Source organism: Oncorhynchus kisutch, linkage group LG2 (assembly GCF_002021735.2).
Source record: "Oncorhynchus kisutch isolate 150728-3 linkage group LG2, Okis_V2, whole genome shotgun sequence".
NCBI classification, from domain to species: domain Eukaryota; kingdom Metazoa; phylum Chordata; class Actinopteri; order Salmoniformes; family Salmonidae; genus Oncorhynchus; species Oncorhynchus kisutch.
The window spans coordinates 67,708,569-67,729,613 of NC_034175.2; the positions used below are offsets into that span (position 1 = coordinate 67,708,569).

The 21,045-nt window shown below is 44.0% G+C and overlaps 2 protein-coding genes across 4 annotated transcripts; one reads left to right on the forward strand and one right to left on the reverse strand.

Annotated features, from left to right (window-relative positions):
* Positions 1-228: 228 nt before the first annotated feature.
* On the reverse strand, positions 229-12,598 carry LOC109905134 (junctional adhesion molecule B). 2 transcript variants are annotated; one of them, XM_031800345.1, is made up of 10 exons: positions 12,458-12,598; positions 8,358-8,423; positions 8,172-8,282; positions 7,915-8,064; positions 5,343-5,530; positions 4,226-4,334; positions 3,284-3,392; positions 2,878-2,896; positions 585-609; positions 229-358 (listed from the first exon to the last, which is right to left on the reverse strand). In XM_031800345.1, exons 1-10 carry the CDS (start codon positions 12,507-12,509, stop codon positions 312-314), a joined length of 876 nt encoding a protein of 291 aa, XP_031656205.1. In that variant the 5' UTR covers positions 12,510-12,598; the 3' UTR covers positions 229-311. The 2 variants fall into 2 exon arrangements, with proteins under 2 accessions (XP_031656205.1, XP_031656207.1); XM_031800347.1 differs by lacking the exon at positions 12,458-12,598 and adding an exon at positions 10,088-10,442.
* A 2,586-nt stretch (positions 12,599-15,184) lies between these two features.
* On the forward strand, positions 15,185-18,931 carry LOC109870488 (lectin). 2 transcript variants are annotated; one of them, XM_020461013.2, is made up of 7 exons: positions 15,349-15,419; positions 15,550-15,592; positions 16,253-16,592; positions 17,530-17,612; positions 17,769-17,909; positions 18,003-18,114; positions 18,295-18,931. In XM_020461013.2, the coding sequence occupies exons 3-7, from the start codon at positions 16,259-16,261 to the stop codon at positions 18,360-18,362; spliced, it is 738 nt and encodes a 245-aa protein (XP_020316602.2). In that variant the 5' UTR covers positions 15,349-15,419; positions 15,550-15,592; positions 16,253-16,258; the 3' UTR covers positions 18,363-18,931. The 2 variants fall into 2 exon arrangements, with proteins under 2 accessions (XP_031659191.1, XP_020316602.2); XM_031803331.1 differs by lacking the exon at positions 16,253-16,592 and having other exon boundaries at positions 15,185-15,419.
* Positions 18,932-21,045: the final 2,114 nt, after the last annotated feature.

Sequence of the window (21,045 nt, forward strand, 5' to 3'; positions counted from 1 at the left end):
ATATGTATTCTGTTGCACATTCTCCCCATCCATCCACTGAATGTGTGTACGTGTGTGTGTGCATGTGTGTGTGTGTGCGTGCTATACCCTCAGATCATGAAGGACTGGGTGTGTGTGTGTGCGTGCTATACCCTCAGATCATGAAGGACTGGGTGTGTGTGTGTGTGTGTGTGTGTGTGTGTGTGTGTGTGTGTGTGTGTGTGTGTGTGTGTGTGTGTGTGTGTGTGTGTGTGTGTGTGTGTGTGTGTGTGTGTGTGTGCGTGCTATACCCTCAGATCATGAAGGACTGTGTGTGTGTGTGTGTGCGCGTGCTATACCCTCAGATCATGAAGGACTGGGTGTGTTTGTAGTTCTTGGGCTGCAGAAAGGGAAAGGCGTATCCATCGGTTAACTAGACTGGTTACTATTATCACCAACTCACTCAACAACTCAGGCTTATCAATACACACACTGGTGTGGTCAACAACTGCTCCAAGAACAGTCCAATTTAAAACAAGACCACTGCTCAACTAAGTTAATACTGACAGTAGAAGGAATAATAACCGTTCTTGATCAACAACAACAGGGAATGGCAACACACTCACGTATCTGGTGGGGGGAGGAGGTGGACTGTAGAAGTTGGTGCAACAGAAAAACAGAGACACACACCACAATGAATGAATGTATTTGTCTGTTAAGAAGAGTTATGACATTGAGAGTCTCAGCCATGTATATCAGTGGAGGCTACTGAGGGGAGGACAACTCATAATAATAGCTGGAACGGCATCAAACACATGGAAACGATATGTCTCACGTATTTGATATCATTTCACTAGTTCTGCTCCAACTATTACCACACGCCTGTCCTTTTTTCCCCTTTACTTAACTAGGCCAGTCAGTTAAGAGCAAATTATATTTTACAATGACAACCTACACCGGCCAAACCCGGACGACGCAGGGCCAATTGTGCGCCGCCCTATGGGACTCCAAATCACAGCCGGTTGCGATAGCGCCTGGGATTGAACCAGGGTGTCTGTGGTGACGCCTCTAGCACTGAGATGCAGTGCCTTAGACCACTGCACCACTCGGGAGCCCAATTAAAGTACCATATACAGTTGAAGTCGGACGTTTACATACACCTTAGGCAAATACATTTCAATTCAGTTTTTCACAATTCCTGACAATTAATCCTACTAAAATGTGCCTGTCTTAGGTCAGTTAGGATCACCACTTTATTTTAAGAATGTGAAACGTCAGAATAATAGTAGAGAGAATTATTTATTTCAGCTTTTATTTCTTTCATCACATGGGTCAGTGGGTCAGTGGGTCAGAAGTGTACATACACTCAATTAGGTATTTGGTAGCATTGCCTTTGAATTGTTTAACTTGGGTCAAACATTTCAGGTAGCCTTCCACAAGCTTCCCACAATAAGTTGAGTGAATGTTGGCCCCTTCCTCCTGACAGAGCTGGTGTAACTGAGTCAGGTTTTGTAGGCCTCCTTGCTCGCACACGCTTTTTCAGTTCTGCCCACAAATTGTATATAGGTTTGAGGTCAGGGCTTTGTGATGGCCACTCCAATACCTTGAATTTGTTGTCCTTAAGCCATTTTGCCACAACTTTGGAAGTATGCTTGGGGTTATTGTCCATTTGGAAGACCCATTTGTGACCAAGCTTTAACTTCCTGACTGATGTCTTGAGATGGTGCTTCAATATATCCACATAATTGTCTTTCCTCATGATACCATCTATTTTGTGAAGTCCCCCAGTCCCTCCTGCAGCAAAGCACCCCCACAACATGATGCTGCCACCCCCGTGTTTCACGGATGGGATGGTGTTCTTCAGATTGCAATCCTCCCCTTTTTTCCTCTAAACATAACGATGGTCATTTTGGCCAAACAGTTTTTGTTTTTTTCATCAGACCAGCGGACATTTCTCCAAAAAGTATGATCTTTGTCCCCATGTGCAGTTGCAAACTGTAGTCTGGCTTTTTTTATGGCAGTTTTGGAGCAGTGACTTCGTCCTTGCTGAGCGGCCTTTCAGGTTATGTCGATATAGGACTCGTGGATATAGATACTTTTGTACATGTTTCCTCCAGCATCTTCATAAGGTCCTTTGCTGTTGTTCTGGGATTGAGTTAGCACTTTTCGCACCAAAGTACGTTCATCTCTAAGAGACAGAATGCGTCTCCTTCCTGATCGGTATGACGGATACATGGTCCCATGGTGTTTACACTCCCAAGGATGAGCCAGACTTGTGGAGGTGTACAATTTCTTTTCTGAGGTCTTAGCTGATTTCTGTTGGTTTTCCCATGATGTGAAGCAAAGAGGCACTGTGTTTGAAGGTAGACCTTGAAATACATCCACAGGTACACCTCCAATTGACTCAAATTATGTCAATTAGCCTATCAGAAGCTTCTAAAGCCATGACATCATTTTTATTTATTTTCCAAGGAACAGTCAACTTAGTGTTTGTAAACTTCTGACCCACTGGAATTGTGATACAGTAAGTGAAATAATCTGTCTGTAAGCATTTGTTGGAAAAATTACTTGTGTCATGCACAAAGTAGATGTCCTAACCGACTTGCCAAAACTATAGTTTATTAACAAGAAATTTGTGGAGTGGTTGAAAAATGAGTTTTAATGACTTCAACCTAAGTCTATGTAAACTTCCTGCTTCAACTGTGTATATATACAGTGGGAGAACTTGCACAATTGGTGGCTGACTAAATACTTTTTTGACCCATATATATATATATATACATATGTTCAAACCTATATATTTATATATATATGTGTGTATGTTGTGTGAAACTGTACCTCTTGCATGTGTAACTATAACATGCATACACATCAGCAACACAATAAGAAGCTGACAGATTGGTTGTCTGAAATACTGACCTGCTTCCTTCCTGCTCCTCTGTTGGCAAGCATGAAGAAAGAAGAGGAACAGGACAATTAGAACATATTGTTCATTGTAAACTGGGTGGTCTGAGCCCTGAATGCTGATTGGCTGACAGCAGTGGTATATCTGACCGTATACCACGGGTATGACTAAACACTTATTTTTACTGCTCTAATTACGTTGGTATCCAGTTTATAATAACAATAAGGCACCTCGGGGGTTTGTGGTATATGGCCATTATACCACGGCTAAGGGCTGTATCCAGGCACTCCGCGTTGTGTTGGGCCTAAGAACACCCCTTAGCCGTGGCATATTGGCCATATGCCACACCCCCTCGTGCCTTATTGCTTAATTGTATCAGTCGGCCACAAGCACATATAGCCTGTGTGGTGATGTACTCACCCTTTTTTCAGCAGCCCTGTCAATGGGAGACACACATCCAGGCAGCATATGAGGATGAGCAGGAAGAGGCCTACAGCTCCGGCTATCAGTGTCGTCATGCTCAACGGATCTGAAGGAGGGGGGACAGAGGGAGAGAGGGATGAAGGAAAGGGAAAGGGGGATACCTAGTCAGTTGTACAACTGAATGCCTTCAAATGAAATGTGTCTTCTGTGTTTAACCCAACCCCTCTGAATCAGAGAGGTGTGGGGGCGCTGCCTTAATCGACATCCACGTCATCAGCACCTGGGGAACAATGGGTTAACTGACTTGGTCAGGTGCAGAACGAAAGATTTTTACCTTGTCAGATCAAGGATTCGATCCAGCAACCTTTTGGTTACTGGCCCAATGCTCCTACCCGGCAGAGAGGACGGGAGTCAAGAGAGAACAGAGAGAGGCAGAAAAGATAAGGATGAAGGATGATTGGAGGATGAAGGATGATTGGAGAAGGCTGAAGGATGATTGGAGAAGGATGAAGAATGATTGGAGAAGGATGAAGGAAGATTGGAGAAGGATGATTGGAAAAGGATGAAGGATGATTGGAGAAGGATGAAGGATGATTGGAGAAGGATGAAGGATGATTGGAGGATGAAGGATGAAGAATGATTGGAGAAGGATGATTGGAGGATGAAGGATGATTGGAGGATGAAGGATGATTGGAGAAGGATGAAGGATGATTGGAGAAGGATGAAGGATGATTGGAGAAGGATGAAGGATGATTGGAGAAGGATGAAGAATGATTGGAGAAGGATGAAGAATGATTGGAGAGAAGAGATGAGGAAGAAAAGACAGAAAGTGTTCCAATTTCCACAAACCCACAAACATTCTAGAGCACACACAGACACACACACAGACACACAGACACACACACAGACACACACACAGACACACTGGATTGTACGTACATTCTATGACCTTCATGTGATGGGCCACAGAGCTTTTGGACGCCCCCACGCGATTGGAGACTTCACAGCGGTATTGGCCTGAGTCGGCCTTGGACACACTCTTAATCTTCTGCTCCAGAGACACACAGAGAGAGGAGAGAAGGGGTGAGGACAGATAGAGAAGAGAGGAAGCGAGGACAGACAGAGTAGTGAGGTGGTGAGGACAGACAGAGTAGTGAGGTGGTGAGGACAGAGAGAGAAGAGAGGGGGTAAGGACAGAGGGAGGAGAGACGGAGTGAGGACAGAGGGAGGAGAGACCGGGTGATGACAGAGGGAGGACAGGGAGGAGAGACAGGGTGATGACAGAGTGAGGAGAGACAGGGTGAGGACAGAGGGAGGAGAGACAGGGTGATGACAGAGGGAGGAGAGACAGGGTGATGACAGAGGGAGGAGAGACGGAATGAGGACAGAGGGAGGAGAGACAGGTTGATGACAGGGGGAGGAGACTTAGGAGAGACAGGGTGATGACAGAGGGAGGAGAGACAGGGTGATGACAGAGGGAGGAGAGACAGGGTGAGGACAGAGGAAGGACAGAGGAAGGACAGAGGGAGGAGAGACAGAGTGAGGACAGAGGGAGGAGAGACAGGGTGATGACAGAGGGAGGAGAGACGGAGTGAGGACAGAGAGAGGAGAGACGGAGTGAGGACAGAGGGAGGAGAGACAGGGTGGGGATAGAGGGAGGAGGGACAGAGTGAGGACAGAGGGAGGACAGAGGGAGGAGAGACAGGGTGATGACAGAGGGAGGAAAGACGGAGTGAGGACAGAGGGAGGACAGAGGGAGGAGAGACAGGGTGATGACAGAGGGAGGAGAGATGGAGTGATGACAGAGGGAGGAGAGACAGGGTGAGGATAGAGGGAGGAGGGACAGGGTGAGGACAGAGTGAGGACGGAGTGAGGACAGAGGGAGGAGAGACAGGGTGATGACAGAGGGAGGAGAGACAGGGTGATGACAGAGGGAGGAGAGACAGGGTGATGACAGAGGGAGGAGAGACTGAGTGATGAGAGAGGGAGGGTGTATAGTGTGATGTAACATGCCATTGATCAGGCATCTGAAGCACCTCCATTTCGTGTTACTCACCAGTGTTCCCGTGTCAGTGTCCATGCTATAGACGATGTCAGGGGTGTGTGTGGCGCTCAGGGCCTTGTTGTCTTTGTACCAGAGGAAGGTAGGCGGGGGCACACTGAGTTTGTCCTTACAGTGGAGCTCTACACCTGCCCCAGACAGCACTGAGCTGGGCACCTCACAGAACGGGGTGAGGGGGGGCACTGGGGAGGAGGACAGGATTGCCAACACACACACACATGTACACGCACGCACACACACATGTACACACTGTGAGTAACACGTAATGGAGGTGCTTCAGATGCCTGATCAAAGGCATGTTAATGACATTACATCATACTATACAGCCTCCCTCTGTCTCACCCTGTCTCTCCTCCCTCTGTCATGACTCTGTCTCTCCCCCCTCTGTCATCACTCTGTCTCTCCTCCCTCTGTCATCACTCCGTCTCTCCTCCCTTTCTCATCACCCTGTCTCTCCTCCCTCTCTCATCACCCTGTCTCTCCTCCCTCTGTCCTCACTCCGTCTCTCCTCTCTCCGTCATCACCCTATCTCTCCTCCCTCTGTCCTCACTCCATCTCTCCTCCCTCTGTCCTCCCTCTGTCTCACCCCTCTGTCATCACCCTGTCTCTCCTCCCTCTGTCATCACCCTGTCTCTCCTCCCTCTGTCCTCAATCTGTCTCTCCTCCCTCTGTCCTCACTCCATCTCTCCTCCCTCTGTCCTCCCTCTGTCTCACCCCTCTGTCATCACCCTGTCTCTCCTCCCTCTGTCCTCAATCTCTCTCCTCCCTCTGTCCTCACTCCGTCTCTCCTCCCTCTGTCCTCAATCCACAGTGTCTCCTGACCCCTCCTGTCTCAGCCTCCAGTATTTATGCTGCAGCAGTTTATGTGTCGGGGGGCTAGGGTCAGTTTGTTATATCTGGAGTACCCCTCCTGTCCTATTCGGTGTCCTGTGTGAATCTAAGTGTGCGTTCTCTAATTCTCTCCTTCTCTCTTTCTTTCTCTCTCTCGGAGGACCTGAGCCCTAGGACCATGCCCCAGGACTACCTGACATGATGACTCCTTGCTGTCCCCAGTCCATCTGACCGTGCTGCTGCTCCAGTTTCAACTGTTCTGCCTTATTATTATACGACCATGCTGGTCATTTATGAACATTTGAACATCTTGGCCATGTTCTGTTATAATCTCCACCCGGCACAGCCAGAAGAGGACTGGCCACCCCACATAGCCTGGTTCCTCTCTAGGTTTCTTCCTAGGTTTTGGCCTTTCTAGGGAGTTTTTCCTAGCCACCGTGCTTCTACACCTGCATTGCTTGCTGTTTGGGGTTTTAGGCTGGGTTTCTGTACAGCACTTTGAGATATCAGCTGATGTACGAAGGGTTATATAAATACATTTGATTTAGATTTTTTTTCTCTCATCACTCTGTCTCGCCTCCCTCTGTCATCACCCTGTCTCTCCTCCCTCTGTCCTCACTCTGTCTCTCCTCCCTCTGTCCTCATCTTGTCTCTCCTCCCTCTGTCCTCATTCTGTCTCTCCTCCCTCTGTCCTCACTCTGTCTCTCCTCCCTCTGTCCTCACTCCGTCTCTCCTCCCTCTGTCCTCACTCCGTCTCCTCCCTCTGTCATCACCGTGTCTCTCCTCCCTCTGTCCTCCCTTTGTCCTCACTCTGTCTCTCCTCCCTCTGTCCTCACCCTGTCTCTCCTCTCTCTGTCCTCACTCCGTCTCTTCTCCCTCTGTCTCTCCTCCCTCTGTCCTCACTCCATCTCTCCTCCCTTTGTCATCACCCTGTCTCTCCTCCCTCTGTCCTCACTCCGTCCCTCCTCCCTCTGTCCTCACTCCGTCTCTCCTCCCTCTGTCCTCCCTCTGTCCTCACTCTGTCTCTCCTCCCTCTGTCCTCACTCTGTCTCTCCTCCCTCTGTCCTCACCCTGTCTATTCTCCCTCTGTCCTCACTCCGACTCTCCTCCCTCTGTCGTCACCCCATCTCTCCTCCCTCTGCCCTCACCCCATCTCTCCTCTCTCTGTCCTCACCCATCTCTCCTCACCTCACTCTTCTCTCAGTCCTCACTCCTCCCTCCTCTCTGTCCTTACCTCTTCACCCTGTCCTCACCTCCTATTTCTGTCCTCTCTCCTCACTTCCTCTCTGTCCTCTCTCCTCACCTCCTCTCTGTCCTCACTCCTCACGCCAGTCCAACATTGCCGTCTTATTTCTTAATTCCATTCTTTAACATTTAGATGTGTGTGTTTTGTTGTGAATTGTTAGATACTACTGCACCGTTGGAGCTAGGAACACATTTAGCATTTAGCTACACCTTAATAACATTTGCTAAATATGTGTATGTGACCAATTTGATTTGATTTGACAACACACAAGACAACTGTGTGGCTCAGTTAGTAGAGCATGGTGCTCGCAACGCCAGGGTTGTGGGTTCCAGTCCAACACGGGAACAGTACCATAATAATACAAGTATGAACATATTTGCACTCACTTCTGTAAGTTGCTCTGTGTTAAATGTGTGTTAAATTACTCAAATGTAAAGGCACAGGGTGGGTGGATGACATTGTTACTAACACACACACACAGCAGCTCACCCAGTACGTTGAGGGTGACATTGACCTCTCCTAGGTTTGTGTGGTCTGCTGGTGCGCTGACCTCACAGCGATACAACCCAGAGTCCTTCTGGGTAACGGCATGCAGTGTCACCGTTGCGCCCTCGATCTTGGCCCGACCTGCAAAGGATCCTGGAATACCACAAGGACCAAAGGGTTGTAGAGAGAGGAGAGAGATAAGAAACATGAGGAGAGGGGGAGAGATGTAGGGGAAACGAGGTAGAATGAGGTCTAGTCACCGGTGAATTTTCCATCGAAATAAACAAAGTGGATGTCCTTCCCTTTTTTCTTCCACTCAATACGAGGGTTAGTCTCCTTCTCTGTCTTGAACTGACAGGACAGCACAGCGTCTGAGAGAGAAAGAGAGAGATGTGCAGAAACAGCTCATCAACTGTCACAATTCATCCCTTCTCCTCCTCTCTTACCTGTGTTCTCGTGGACCTCCATTTTGGCCTCATTGGTGCTCACTGTCAAAGAGAGGGAGGCAGGACCTGAGGGAGAGAGAAAGAAAGAGAGAGAGAGAGAGAGAGAGAGAGAGAGAGGTGATTTATAAGTAAATAGTACGCACAGCAGCACTGAATGTTAACTATTTGTAGTGTCATGACGTTGCCCTCTTTGGGTACAGCAGGCACCATCCCCACCATCTCTCTGTCTCCTACAACCAGGCTGCTGTTGTCAGAGAGGTCGTAAATTCCTGGAGGAGATTATCTCCTCATGGCCACAGTATAGAAAGAGAGTGAGTTTTCATAGAGAGAACAAAGGAATTTCTTCCACCTCACAGAACTTGAGATCTGAACAACATTTATGTTCTGGAGAAGGTATAAAAGATTGGTGAAGAATCCAGCTACGAACTGGTCCGTTTGGCACAATTTTGTGAAACTCATGGGAGGCAATACAGCCTCATTACCATAACGCTGTTTATACAATAGCCTCAGATATGAGGCTTAAATCTAATTGTTGTATAAGATGAATGAGTGTGGATGATACTGTTTGTGAAATTGTGTAATGTGATTTTGGACTGTTTAATGAAGGAAACTCCAATTCCCTTTGGAGTTGAACTAAATCAGAGGACCGCCCATGAACACAGTTATGGTCTTGCGTCCTGGGACAGGCCCTTTTCTGCTCTTCTGAATAAAACCCCCACCCGGGTTTTCTATCACCAGACCATGTTTCTCTCAATTACGAGAGGACTAAGGTTGAGACCAGCTTACCTCAATAACGAGAGGGCCAAGGTTTGAGAGGAGACCATAACCCTAAGGTTTGAGTAGATGGCTGAATCTTTTAACCATACCACGTGGCTAAACTCTTAGACTATTGATACCGACAGAATAAGAACAATTCTTTGATATTAATTACTAGTCTGCAGCTAGGAATTCAGTATCATTGAACGCGAAGACCGACAACCGCCGAAACGTCAATTCTATAATGACATGAATGAATGTCATTCTGAACTATCCATTCTAACCACGTCAGAGAGAGGGCGGACAGACTCCAACAGAAACAAACTTTTCAACAGAGATCCCTACGACACACTGAGCGTAAATATGTATATTGATTGCAATTATTCCCGAATGAGTGAGCGTTCATGTTCATGTTCCTTCTAACTATCTACTGTTTGTTTATGCATTTTTGTGAATTACTTAGTTTGTAAATACATGATTGATGTATAGATGACTCATAGTCATCTATATGAATGGAATGAGGTAAATAATAATATATGGAATGAGACTAACATGAGGTAAATAATAATTCATTAATTCGAAGACTAAGTGATCAGATATTCAAATATCTGAAAGTTATATTAGTAAAATTATAACTTTATAATCTGAATATTTTCCTTGGTGCCCCGACTTCCTAGTTAATTGGCGCGTTGTGGTCAGAAATGCATTGTCTCAAACAAACATCCGGTGAAAGTGCAGAGAGCCACATCAAATTACAGAAATACTCATCATAAATATTGATAAACTATACAAGTGTTTTCATGGAAATATAGACAAACTTCTCCTTAATGCAACCGTTGTGTCAGATTTCAAAAACGCTTTACGGCGAAAGCACACTTTGCGATAATGATAGCTAGCCACAGAAAAGCATACAGCCATTTTCCAGCCAAGGAGTGTCACAAAAGTCAGAAATAACATTAACATTAATCACATACCTTTGATGATCTTCATCTGGTCTAACTCTCAGGTCTCCATATTAGACAATACATGTTTGTTTTGTTCGATAATGTCCCTCTTTATGAGCAAAAAACTGCTTTTTGTTTGCGCGTTTTGTCCAGTAATCCGAATGCAGAAGGCACGTGCACTAATTCCAGGACAAAAAGGTTTTAAAAAGTACAATAAAACTTAGTAGAAACATTCCAAACGATGTTTAAAATCCATCCTCCGGTTGTTTTTGTCAATCAACAATCAATAATATTTCAACCGGACAAAAGCTTTGTCAATAGGAAAGGAGAAACAAGAAAGGTGCGTTCACGATCAGGGCGCATGACTGATGAATGGAAATTTCCACTGGTCACTGACTGAAAGTGCTGTATCACCCTCATTTTTCAGTGTAAAGGCCTGAAACAATGCCTAAACACTGGTCACATGTAGAGGAAGGCACAGAGCTCGTGAACTGGGTCCTAAGTCTTTGTATGGTGGATAGGCTTTCAATGGAAAAACAGCCTTTCAAAATAATAGAACATCCTGGTTGGATTTTCATGGTGTTTTCGCCTGCCATATCAGTTCTGTTATACTCACAGACATTATCTTAACAGTTCTGGAAACTTTAGAGTGTTTTCTATCAAAATCTACTAATTATATGCATATCCTATATTCTGGGACTGAGTAGCGGACAGTTTAATTTGGGCATGCTTTTCATCCAAAATTCAGAATGCTGCCCCCTACCCTAGTGAAATGAATGATGCCAAAGACACGACAGTAGCAGTGTTTCTAATTTCTTAAATGCAAAGTTAAACATTGATTCAGCTGAGATTTGTGCTACACAGTGCAGATTGGGCTGAGGGGGGTACTTCAGAATATATTTGTTTGCGAAAGAGCAGACACAAAGCCAGACACAGACAAACAGCAAGACACACACACACATTGGAAACACTCATTCACACACCTACTATACACACTCACTAACACATGTTCATACTCACTCCCGGCGTTAACACAGAGAGAGAGAGAGAGAGAGAGAGAGAGAGAGAGAGAGAGAGAGAGAGAGAGAGAGAGAGAGAGTAGAGGTAGAGTAAACCCTCAGAATGTACAGTATGACCTGGTGCCTGGTGGTACCAGCAGGAAGGGAGTGTGTAGGAGATATAGAGGTGATTGATGACAGCCTGTCAGACTACTGCTAGACCTGATTAACCTTCACACACACACACACACACACACACACACACACACACACACACACACACACACACACACACACACACACACACACACACACACACACACACACACACACACACACACACACACACACACAGTAGCAATGTTTCTAACTTTCTTAAATGCAAAGTTAAACACACACACTAACATATGAATACACACTGCTGAAACAACATGTAAATATCAACACAGACGAACACACATCAACTGGCAGATGATTTGTTTATACACACTTTCTCTCTCTCTCTGATTCAACTAGAAGCATGATCATGGTAGTGCTATCGACAACATCAAACAGGGAGATCAGCCTGCCTGCGCTGGGCATCAGAGAGGTTGACTCTCCAGAGCCCTGAAGCCCCTTAGTGGTCTGGTCTTTCATCAGCCTCTGGATCTCTGGATCTCTGGATCTCTGGGTCTCTGGGCTTGAACAGCATCAGAGGGTTTAATGTAAACCAAAGACCTGTATGATCCCAGAACCAGTCCTCCCAATCCCAACGCACGCCCAGCCCCTAAACACATTACACACTACACACACACTTCACCAAACCTTCACCAAACCTGTTGAAAGTGTGCTCGGAAACATACAATACATACATAGCCTGCATACACACACACACTCACACTCACACTCACACTCACACTCACACTCACACTCACACTCACACACTCACACACTCACACACTCACACTCACACACGCACGCACGCACACACACACACATACATACATACATACATACATACATACATACATACATACATACATACATACTTACATACGCACACACACACACACACACAGCTTGAGAGGCACTGATGCAGTGCATAATGGGTATACTAGAAAAATGATGTTTAACCTGACATGCAAACTGCCTCTTAACTTACTGTCATTACACAAATTACATCTATTTTACAATGTAAAAATACAACATCTGAAATCATCACACATCAACACTATGGCATGTATGGTCCTATTGAATACTACTCTCCTACATTAGTCATGTATGGTCCTATTGAATACTCCTCTCCTGCATAAGTCATGTATAAAGGCTATAGTTGGTATGATTGTTCATTCACTCCCTTAAAAATGATATTTTTAGACAAAATATCCATCAGGGATAATTCAGAAAATAAAAGGCTACTCACTCTGTGACAAGAGGAGTAGAAGGGTGAGAGACAAAATCCCAGTGCTGTCCATAGTTCTTGCACACGACTGAGTAGTGAACTGAAATATCCTGGAAATGCTCTTGAGCGTCTGAGAACACCCTCCACACGAGACTGATGAAATTCCAGAGATTTGAGAAGTTCGTGAAGTTTTCCATGTGCGCGCTCCCGATGGAGACCATCTCATCTAGCGGAGGAACTCAGGCGCGCGCTCACCATGAAACACGCGTCTGTGGTTCGTGGTGGGCAAATGTTTTGCTCTCGTAGAGGATTTTACCGCATATGTATCTCTAATGTGTATTTCGGCCAAAGAATGGTAGGCTGTAAACGGCTATAAACGATGTTATTAACGGGACAAATTATAAACCGTCACAGGACACCACACAACAAACACACAAACACCACATAACGTCGCATCAAAATTGTGGGTGTCGATGTTCCATTGTTACTGTCATAGCCTACAGTAGCCTACATATTGATGATCATTTTGCAATTTCCACCAATTTGTAATAAACATTTATTTTTAATCAATTTGTGACAAGGTGCGATTTTACTCTTGTGGAGTTAACTATTTCTAAGTTGAGGTTTTGTCATGAAGATGTGTGTTGTGCTCGTTGTAAGATCTACATCTCTGCTTTGGACTATTGACATCTATTTGTGATATTTGTATTTGTATACTTTTTGTTGTTGTAATAACTTATAGTTCGATGAGACTTACTTTGATATTGTTGGTAAGGTGATTTATACATTCAGAATGATTGTTTCCAACAGTTTGAACGGTCTTGTTTAGTTCCATACATGTAAGTACGTGACTGGGGCCGAGCTCCCTGCCATCCAGGACCTTTATACCAGGCGGTGTCAGAGGAAGGCCCTAAAAATGGTCAAAGACTCCAGACACCTGTTGTAGACTGTTCTCTCGGCTATCGCACGGGCAAGTGATACCCACGCACCAAGTCTGGAACCAACAGGACCCTAAACAGCTTCTACCCCAGGCCATTAGACTGTAAATAGTTAGTTAAATAGTTAACCAAATAGCTACCCGGACCACACACACACACACACACACACACACACACACACACACACACACACACACACACACACACACACACACACACACACACACACACACACAGTGTTCCTAAGTTTCTGTCTGTGTAGCTGCTGTGTTGAGAGAGAGTCCCGCTGTAGCCTGCTGTTACCTCCACATGCACATTGTTTTTTATTTCATTTAAAATGTATTATAACTAGTCAAGTGAGTTAAGAACAAATTATTTTTGACAATGACAGCCTACCCTGGCCAAACCCTAACAACGATGGGCCAATTGTGCGCCGCCCTATGAGAAGTAGGAGCTACATTCACTATTTCATTTCATATTAACTGTAGATTAGACACATGATGGAGGGGTTGTCATGAAACCCCATTGCCATTACCTACAACCATTCCCTCTGACTACACACTCACTTCACATGACCACACAGGCACCATTCATCAGTATAGTACTATATGTACTTCCTTTTCTTGTCAGGCCACGAAAATCAATAAGCAGGGATCAAAGTTCACAAAACAAAACGTGAGTGACAGATTAATGACAGGCTGGCTTTCAATGTGTTGTGTATGGAAATACAAACATTTCCTTATTCCTCGGTGTCTGACTGTTGACGTTCTTTAGCCCAGTCTAAACTGAAAAACAATCCTCTGATCTAGACGTGTACCTTCCGGATAGGTTGTAGATATTAGGTGATGGTTCAACCTAACCTTCCAAAGATCCTAGGGGAGTTTCAGCCGGTGCCGTTACACTTATTGACCTATCCCTTTCCTTAGCTCTAGAAACAGACTTTCAGCATCATTTCTTGTTTTTGATAGCAACTTTTTTAAGATGTTTCAGCTGAACTAAACCAATAAACAATGAAGGGGAAGATCTATTGGATTGTTTTAAGACAGATTCTCAGTCTCCTGTCCTGTGTGGATCAGTTGGTAGAGAATGGCGCTTGCAACGTCATTGGTTTGATTCCCGCTGGGGTTCACCCATACCAAAAAGTGTAAGCACGCATGACTGTAAATTTCTTTGGATGAAAGTGTCTGCTAAATGGCATATTATAACAATGTAATCCTGTCCTGTCAAACCTCTCTGTTCTGTAGTGAACACTGAATCAGGAGGTCGCCCCCTAGAGGGACAGGAAGATACTATTCAGTCTGAACAAGAACCATACTTCCGACCCCATGTCCCAAACCAGGAAACAAACTGGTTGAATTAATGTTGTTTCCAAGTTATTCAACCAAAGAATTGAGACTTTGAACTGACGTCTGTGTCCAGTGGGTATTCATGACTTAGATTTGCAGTTCAGAAAGCACGACAGGTTTGGGCAAGTCCGTTGTTATGATATCTTACTCACATTCAAAACGTCCAAAGGAAATGAACCATTGCAGGATGTTAAAAAAGGTCCACTTTGCAGTAGCCATTCCTTAACCTGATGTTATACAGCTGCCCCTGTGAGAAGTAGGAGCTACATTCACTATTTCATTTTATATTCATTGTAGATTAGACACATTCTGCAAGGCCTCACACACGTGACCAAAACATGCTGTAACAAAGTCTGCCAGTGACTGTTGTTGATTATTGCTATATGGTTATTGCATATGGAGATAGGGATATTGTTTTTCTTCTGTAATGGGAAGTTATCAGAGTGTTGTGCACTTTGGGCCCATGCCTGGCGAACGAGGAAGCATAGGGAGAAAAATAGAGGGCTGCTAAAGAGATACTGAGGTAGAGGAACAGACGTGGTGATGGACTAACCTGCCCGTGATAGGAGTGGAGGGGGTTTTAGGGGAGGGGGTCATAAAGAGTGAAGGAACAGGGTCAGGAGAGCTCATAACAAGCTTATGAAGAGACAGACACCACAAAGCAGACTGTTGGAGCCGTTACCTAGACTACATTCACAGGTAAGACAATAACAGCAAAGCGTTGAATTAATTATTTGTTTTTACTCACAAAGAACAAGGTTGGTGATTTATTAGACAGTTGTGTCTTGAGTATTCAGTGTTCTTATCAGTCTTTTCTCTCCCTCTCCAGATGAAGATGAAGACTCTGGTCTTTCTGTTGTTGAGCCTGACAGGTATGTTGTCTCAGTGAGAGCTCTAGAAAGATTTCTAAGTTCTCTCCCAAAGTTCTCTTGTCTTATTTTCCTAAAGAATGATAGGCTGAAGGGTTATACATAAAGCCTATCACATGATACGGCACCAAAATATATATTTCAAAGATGTGTTTGACCTACTACATTTGTTCACTGGCATAGCACACGCCCCCACAGCCCCAGCAAGGCAGGGAGGACCACAAGCTTTTTATAATCTATTTTTGGGGAGGTCGGGCCCCCTAGATAGCATATGAACCCGTCATGAGCCATAATGTTTGGAGGGGAATGACAGGAAATGTTCCTTAAGGCTAATGGCAAAATGTGGAGAATAGCAAGAAATTATCTCAGGGATTCTTGAAAGTCGGGACAATCCTAACATTTTTGATATATGTCATTATTTGAGCTTAAAGTTTACATTTAGGGGAATTTTAAAATATATAAATGTTATGTTCTAAATGTAGAAAAACATGTCACAATGCTAAAGAAATTAGCCCTGGAACATTTCATGGCTCTATAAAACAACATAATAAGAAGTTTGGAGATTTGTATTAATACATATTTGAATAACAGAATGTTAGAATTAGACAATTAAGGACTTTAAACACTTGGACAGTAATTGTTCAAATGAAATGTATTTTATAGTGTCTGATGGAGTTGACATCAGAGCTGGAACCTGAAATGAGGGATGGGCTATACACTGGGCATTATCCAATGACAGACTCAGCTGTGATGGTAGAGGAGCCAATGATGGAGTTGGAGCCTCTAGAAGAGAAGAGACATCTTAGGGAAGAGCGTTTGCTATTGGAGGAGGGGGTTCGAGTAAGAGAGAGACCTCTCATGGAGCAGCCAACGATGGGCAAGGGCCCCATGATGGATGGAGAGGCGGGAATGTGGGTGGAACCAGAGAGGGCGAAGCGGTCTGTAAATAGGGAGGATAGCAAGGTGGGGCTAAAGGAGAACATGGCCCAACTTGAACCTACAGGTGAGAGAGATTTTTATTTGTATTTATTTATTTAACCTTCATTTAACTAGGCAAGTCAGTTAAGAACTAATTCTTATTTTCAATGACGGCCTACCAAAAGGCAAAAGGCCTCCTGCGGGGACGGGGGCTGGGAATAACAATACAAATACAAATAATAAATATAGGACAAAACACACATCACGACAAGAGAGACAACACTACACTACATAAAGAGAGACCTAAGACAACAACATAGCAAGGCAGCAACACATGACAACACAGCATGGTAGCAACACAACATGACAACAACATGGTAGCAGCGCAAAACATGGTACAAACATTATTGGGCACAGACAACAGCACAAAGGGCAAGAACGTAGAGACAACAATACACACGCAAAGCAGCCACAGCTGTCAGTAAGAGAGTCCATGATTGAGTCTTTGAATGAAGAGATTGAGATAAAACTGATAAAACTGAGTTTGTTGCAGCTCGTTCCAGTCGCTAGCTGCAGCGAACTGAAAAGAGGAGCGACCCAGGAATGTGTATGCTTTGGGGACCTTTAACAGAATGTGACTGGCAGAACGGGTGTTGTATGTGGAGGATGAGGGCTGCAGTAGATATCTCAGATAGGGGGGAGTGAGGCCTAAGAGGGTTTTATAAATAAGCATCAACCAGTGAGATGGAGGGAGGTCCACATATTCCAAAAATCACACACACATCTCACAGGAGGTTTGTGGCACGTTAATTGGGGAGGACGGGCTCGTGATAAAGACTGGAGCGGAATCAGTGGAATGGTATCAAATACATCAAAGACGTGCTTTCCATTCCATTTGCTCCGTTCCAGCCATTATTATGAGCCGTCCTGCCCTCAGCTGCCTCCTGTGACTCACGCACACACACAATTTACACAAACGTGTTCAATATGGAATGACATTGCAATGCTAATTTCTACCACAGGGAGGAGCTCCTGCAGTGGTGTGGTCCTGGAGGGGAAATGCTACCAGTTCTTCAGAGGCCCAAAAACAGCCTCAGATGCTGAGGTGAGTGGGAACTAATATCTTATTTTTTTCATGTTTTAATGTTTTCTCTGTTCCTTCTCTGTTCCTTCTCTGTTTTGTCTCTCAGTGAATCGTTCCACATCTCTAATTCAACAAACATGTAAACATTTAACCCGTATTTTCTCTGCTCCTCTGCAGTTCTACTGCCAGGATAACGCCCCTCGTGGCCACCTGGCATCCATCACCAGTCAGACCATCCACAGACAGGTCATGGGCCTCATGCTGCAACAGATTGGAAAATACACACGCACCTGGGTTGGAGGACTACGCTACCTGGACGTGAGTGTGTGAATGTGTGTACGTGTGTGTGTGTGTGTGTGTGTCACTATCCTGTTTATTTGTTTACACATTTTCTCCTCTTTACTCTGTCAGACTGGTCGCTTCATCTGGTTGGACGGTGCCCACTGGCACTATCAGGATTGGCTGCCTGGTGAGCCCAATTACACGGCAGGGGTGGAGAACTGTCTGGAGCTGCTGGCACTTGGTACGTACGACTGAAAGCTAACTAATCATGTCATGTATTCTTGAGCGTACATCCATACTGCCATTGAGAGTATGGAAGGATAGCTATGGATAATATAATGACTGATGAATTACACAATTGAATAACACTTTGTTGTTCTGTTATATGGGCTGTTATTGATGTTAGTTTTCTGCTTTTCAGGAAATGGGATGTTTAATGATATGCCGTGCTGGGATCTGCGAGCGTTTGTCTGCTCTTACCCTGTCTAGGAAACAGTAGGATTAAGATGACCCTAGACCAGTGGAGACTGCTGAGGGGAGAACGGCTCACAATAATGGCTGGAATGGATTATAATGGATGGAATGTAATAGTGCCAAAGCCATGACAACCATGTTTTTGATACCGCTCCATTAACTCTGCTCCAGCCATTATATTGAGCTGTCCTCCACCTCCCTAGACCCTGATCTAAAGTCAGATTACATTCTTCACCCCAGTGTGGAACATTTTGGAGGAGCTAGAGCTGTACATATTAGTGCATCCTCTATCCCGAGCTCTAGGAACACAGCAGTGTCAGATTTTATGACCCTTGCACTTCAAGGGGGTTTCCAGTTTGAGTCACTTGGGATTCAAGTATCTGGCTTCAGTGGTGAAAGAGATTCTTAAACATTTAACTGCATTTACACTGTAAGATATTATTTCTCAATGATAAACAATCTATTTTAGAGCCATAGGAAAGCACTTTTTATATTTTTAAAATATAACTATGTTCATATGTTTGTGTAAAAGTTATATAAATGACTGTAATCAATTCTATAAATGGACATTTTTGCTAGAAACATTCTTGGTCCTGTGTTTCAGTATTACTAACTTGTCTTTGTGTGTGCATGTTTGCTCACTGGTCTCATATTTGAGATGACTCCATTTTTATGGCACCCAGTTATAGCTTAGCTTTAGGGTCGTAGCAAAGAGCTATCTGGGGGGCTTTGGCTCAGCACTGTTAACCCAGCAAGAAAACTGCTGTGGGTCTATGACTCATATACAGCCAACATTAGACCCATATATGACTCACATACAGCCCACATTAGACCCATACATTAGACCCATACATTAGACCCATACATTAGACCCATACATTAGACCCATACATTAGACCCCTACATTAGACTCATACATTAGACCCATACATTAGACCCATACATTAGACCCATACATTAGACCCATACATTAGAACCATACATTAGAACCATACATCAGGTCATTCCACCAATTAGGTGGCTTTTGAGCAGTGGTGGAAAAAGTACCCAAAAGTCATAACAGAAAATGACTCAAGTAAAAGTGAAAGTCACCCAGTAAAATACTACTTGAGTAAAAGTCTAAAAGTACTTGGTTTTAAATATACTTAGGTATCAAAAGTAAATGTAATTGCTAAAATGTACATAAGTATCAAAAGTAAATGTATAAATTATTTCAAATTCCTTATATGAAAGCAAACCAGACCGCACAATTTTATTGATTTTTTTATTTACATATAACCAGGGGCACACTCCAATTTACAAACTAAGCATGTGTGTTTAGTGAGTCCGCCAGATCAGAGGTAGTAGGGATGATCAGGGATGTTCTCTGTTTAGTGAGTCCGCCAGATCAGAGGCAGTAGGGATGATCAGGGATGTTCTCTGTTTAGTGAGTCCGCCAGATCAGAGGCAGTAGGGATGATCAGGGATGTTCTCTTGATAAGTGCGGGAATTGGACCATTTTCCTGTCCTGTTTAAGCATTCAAAATGTAATGAGTACTTTTGTGTGTCAGGGAAAATGTATGGAGTAAAAAGTACATAATTATCTTTAGGAATGTAGTGAAGTAAAAGTAAAAGTAGTCAAAAATATAGATAGGAAAGTACAGATACCCCCAAAAAACTACTCAAGCAGTACTTTAAAGTATTTATACTGCTTTTGAGGAGTGTAAGTTGGTGAAAAATACACTTTTTATTTCACCTAATTTTAACATTCTGTCGTAAGAGCACATGTTAAACTTAATAAAAAGCATGTCCTCCCATCACAAGAGGTTAAATAAATACTATAGTAGATGCCTATTATGTGCCAAATAAATGTACAGGGTTGACTGTAACAGGTTTGACCGTAACACAGTTGACAGGGTTGACGACTTCATTTTAAATCATCCATAAATCCCCTTGTGATAGGGGCAATGGAAGGAAGACCATTGTAATTGTTGAAACATTTCTAGCCTGTCTATCTATGACTAACAAGGTTGATGTGCTATGTACGACCCGCTCAGTTTTCCACCACAAAACACCAGAAAATTTCCAAAAAGAGTAGAACCGTCTAAGCACTACCGTAAAGGCTGCTACACACTCTACACAAATTACACAAAAGCAGCGAAGGAGCATTGTTTTTACTAGTTCTACCTACTTTTGTACTTCTCAAATATTTGAATGGACAATACTGTATATGACTCTCTGTAGCTCGGTTAACTAGGGAATGTAGGGCCCCGTTTATACCTTGTGCTAAAATGGGTCCTTTCTCCTTACCTTATCTACATTCTGATTGTGTACACATTTCCAGAAATGTGTCTACAAATGGTATAAAAATGTGTCTTTTATCCGTCCACTGCATCTGCATTGTGACCAGACTTCCTGGTTCCTTACTTTATGCAAATGATTTCAGAACTATACTTTAAAAATTATATTTATTTATTTATTGTAAGACACATATTGATGTAATGAGTTATTGGTGCCAATAACCTCCAAATGAGCTTCAATGCCATACAACACACCTTCCGTGGCCTCCAACTGCTCTTAAATGCTAGTAAAATCAAATGCATGCTCTTCAACCATTCGCTGCCCGCACCCGCCCGCCCGACTAGCGTCACTACTCTGGATGGTTCTGACCTAGAATATGTGGAACACTACAAATACCTAGGTGTCTGGCTAGACTCTC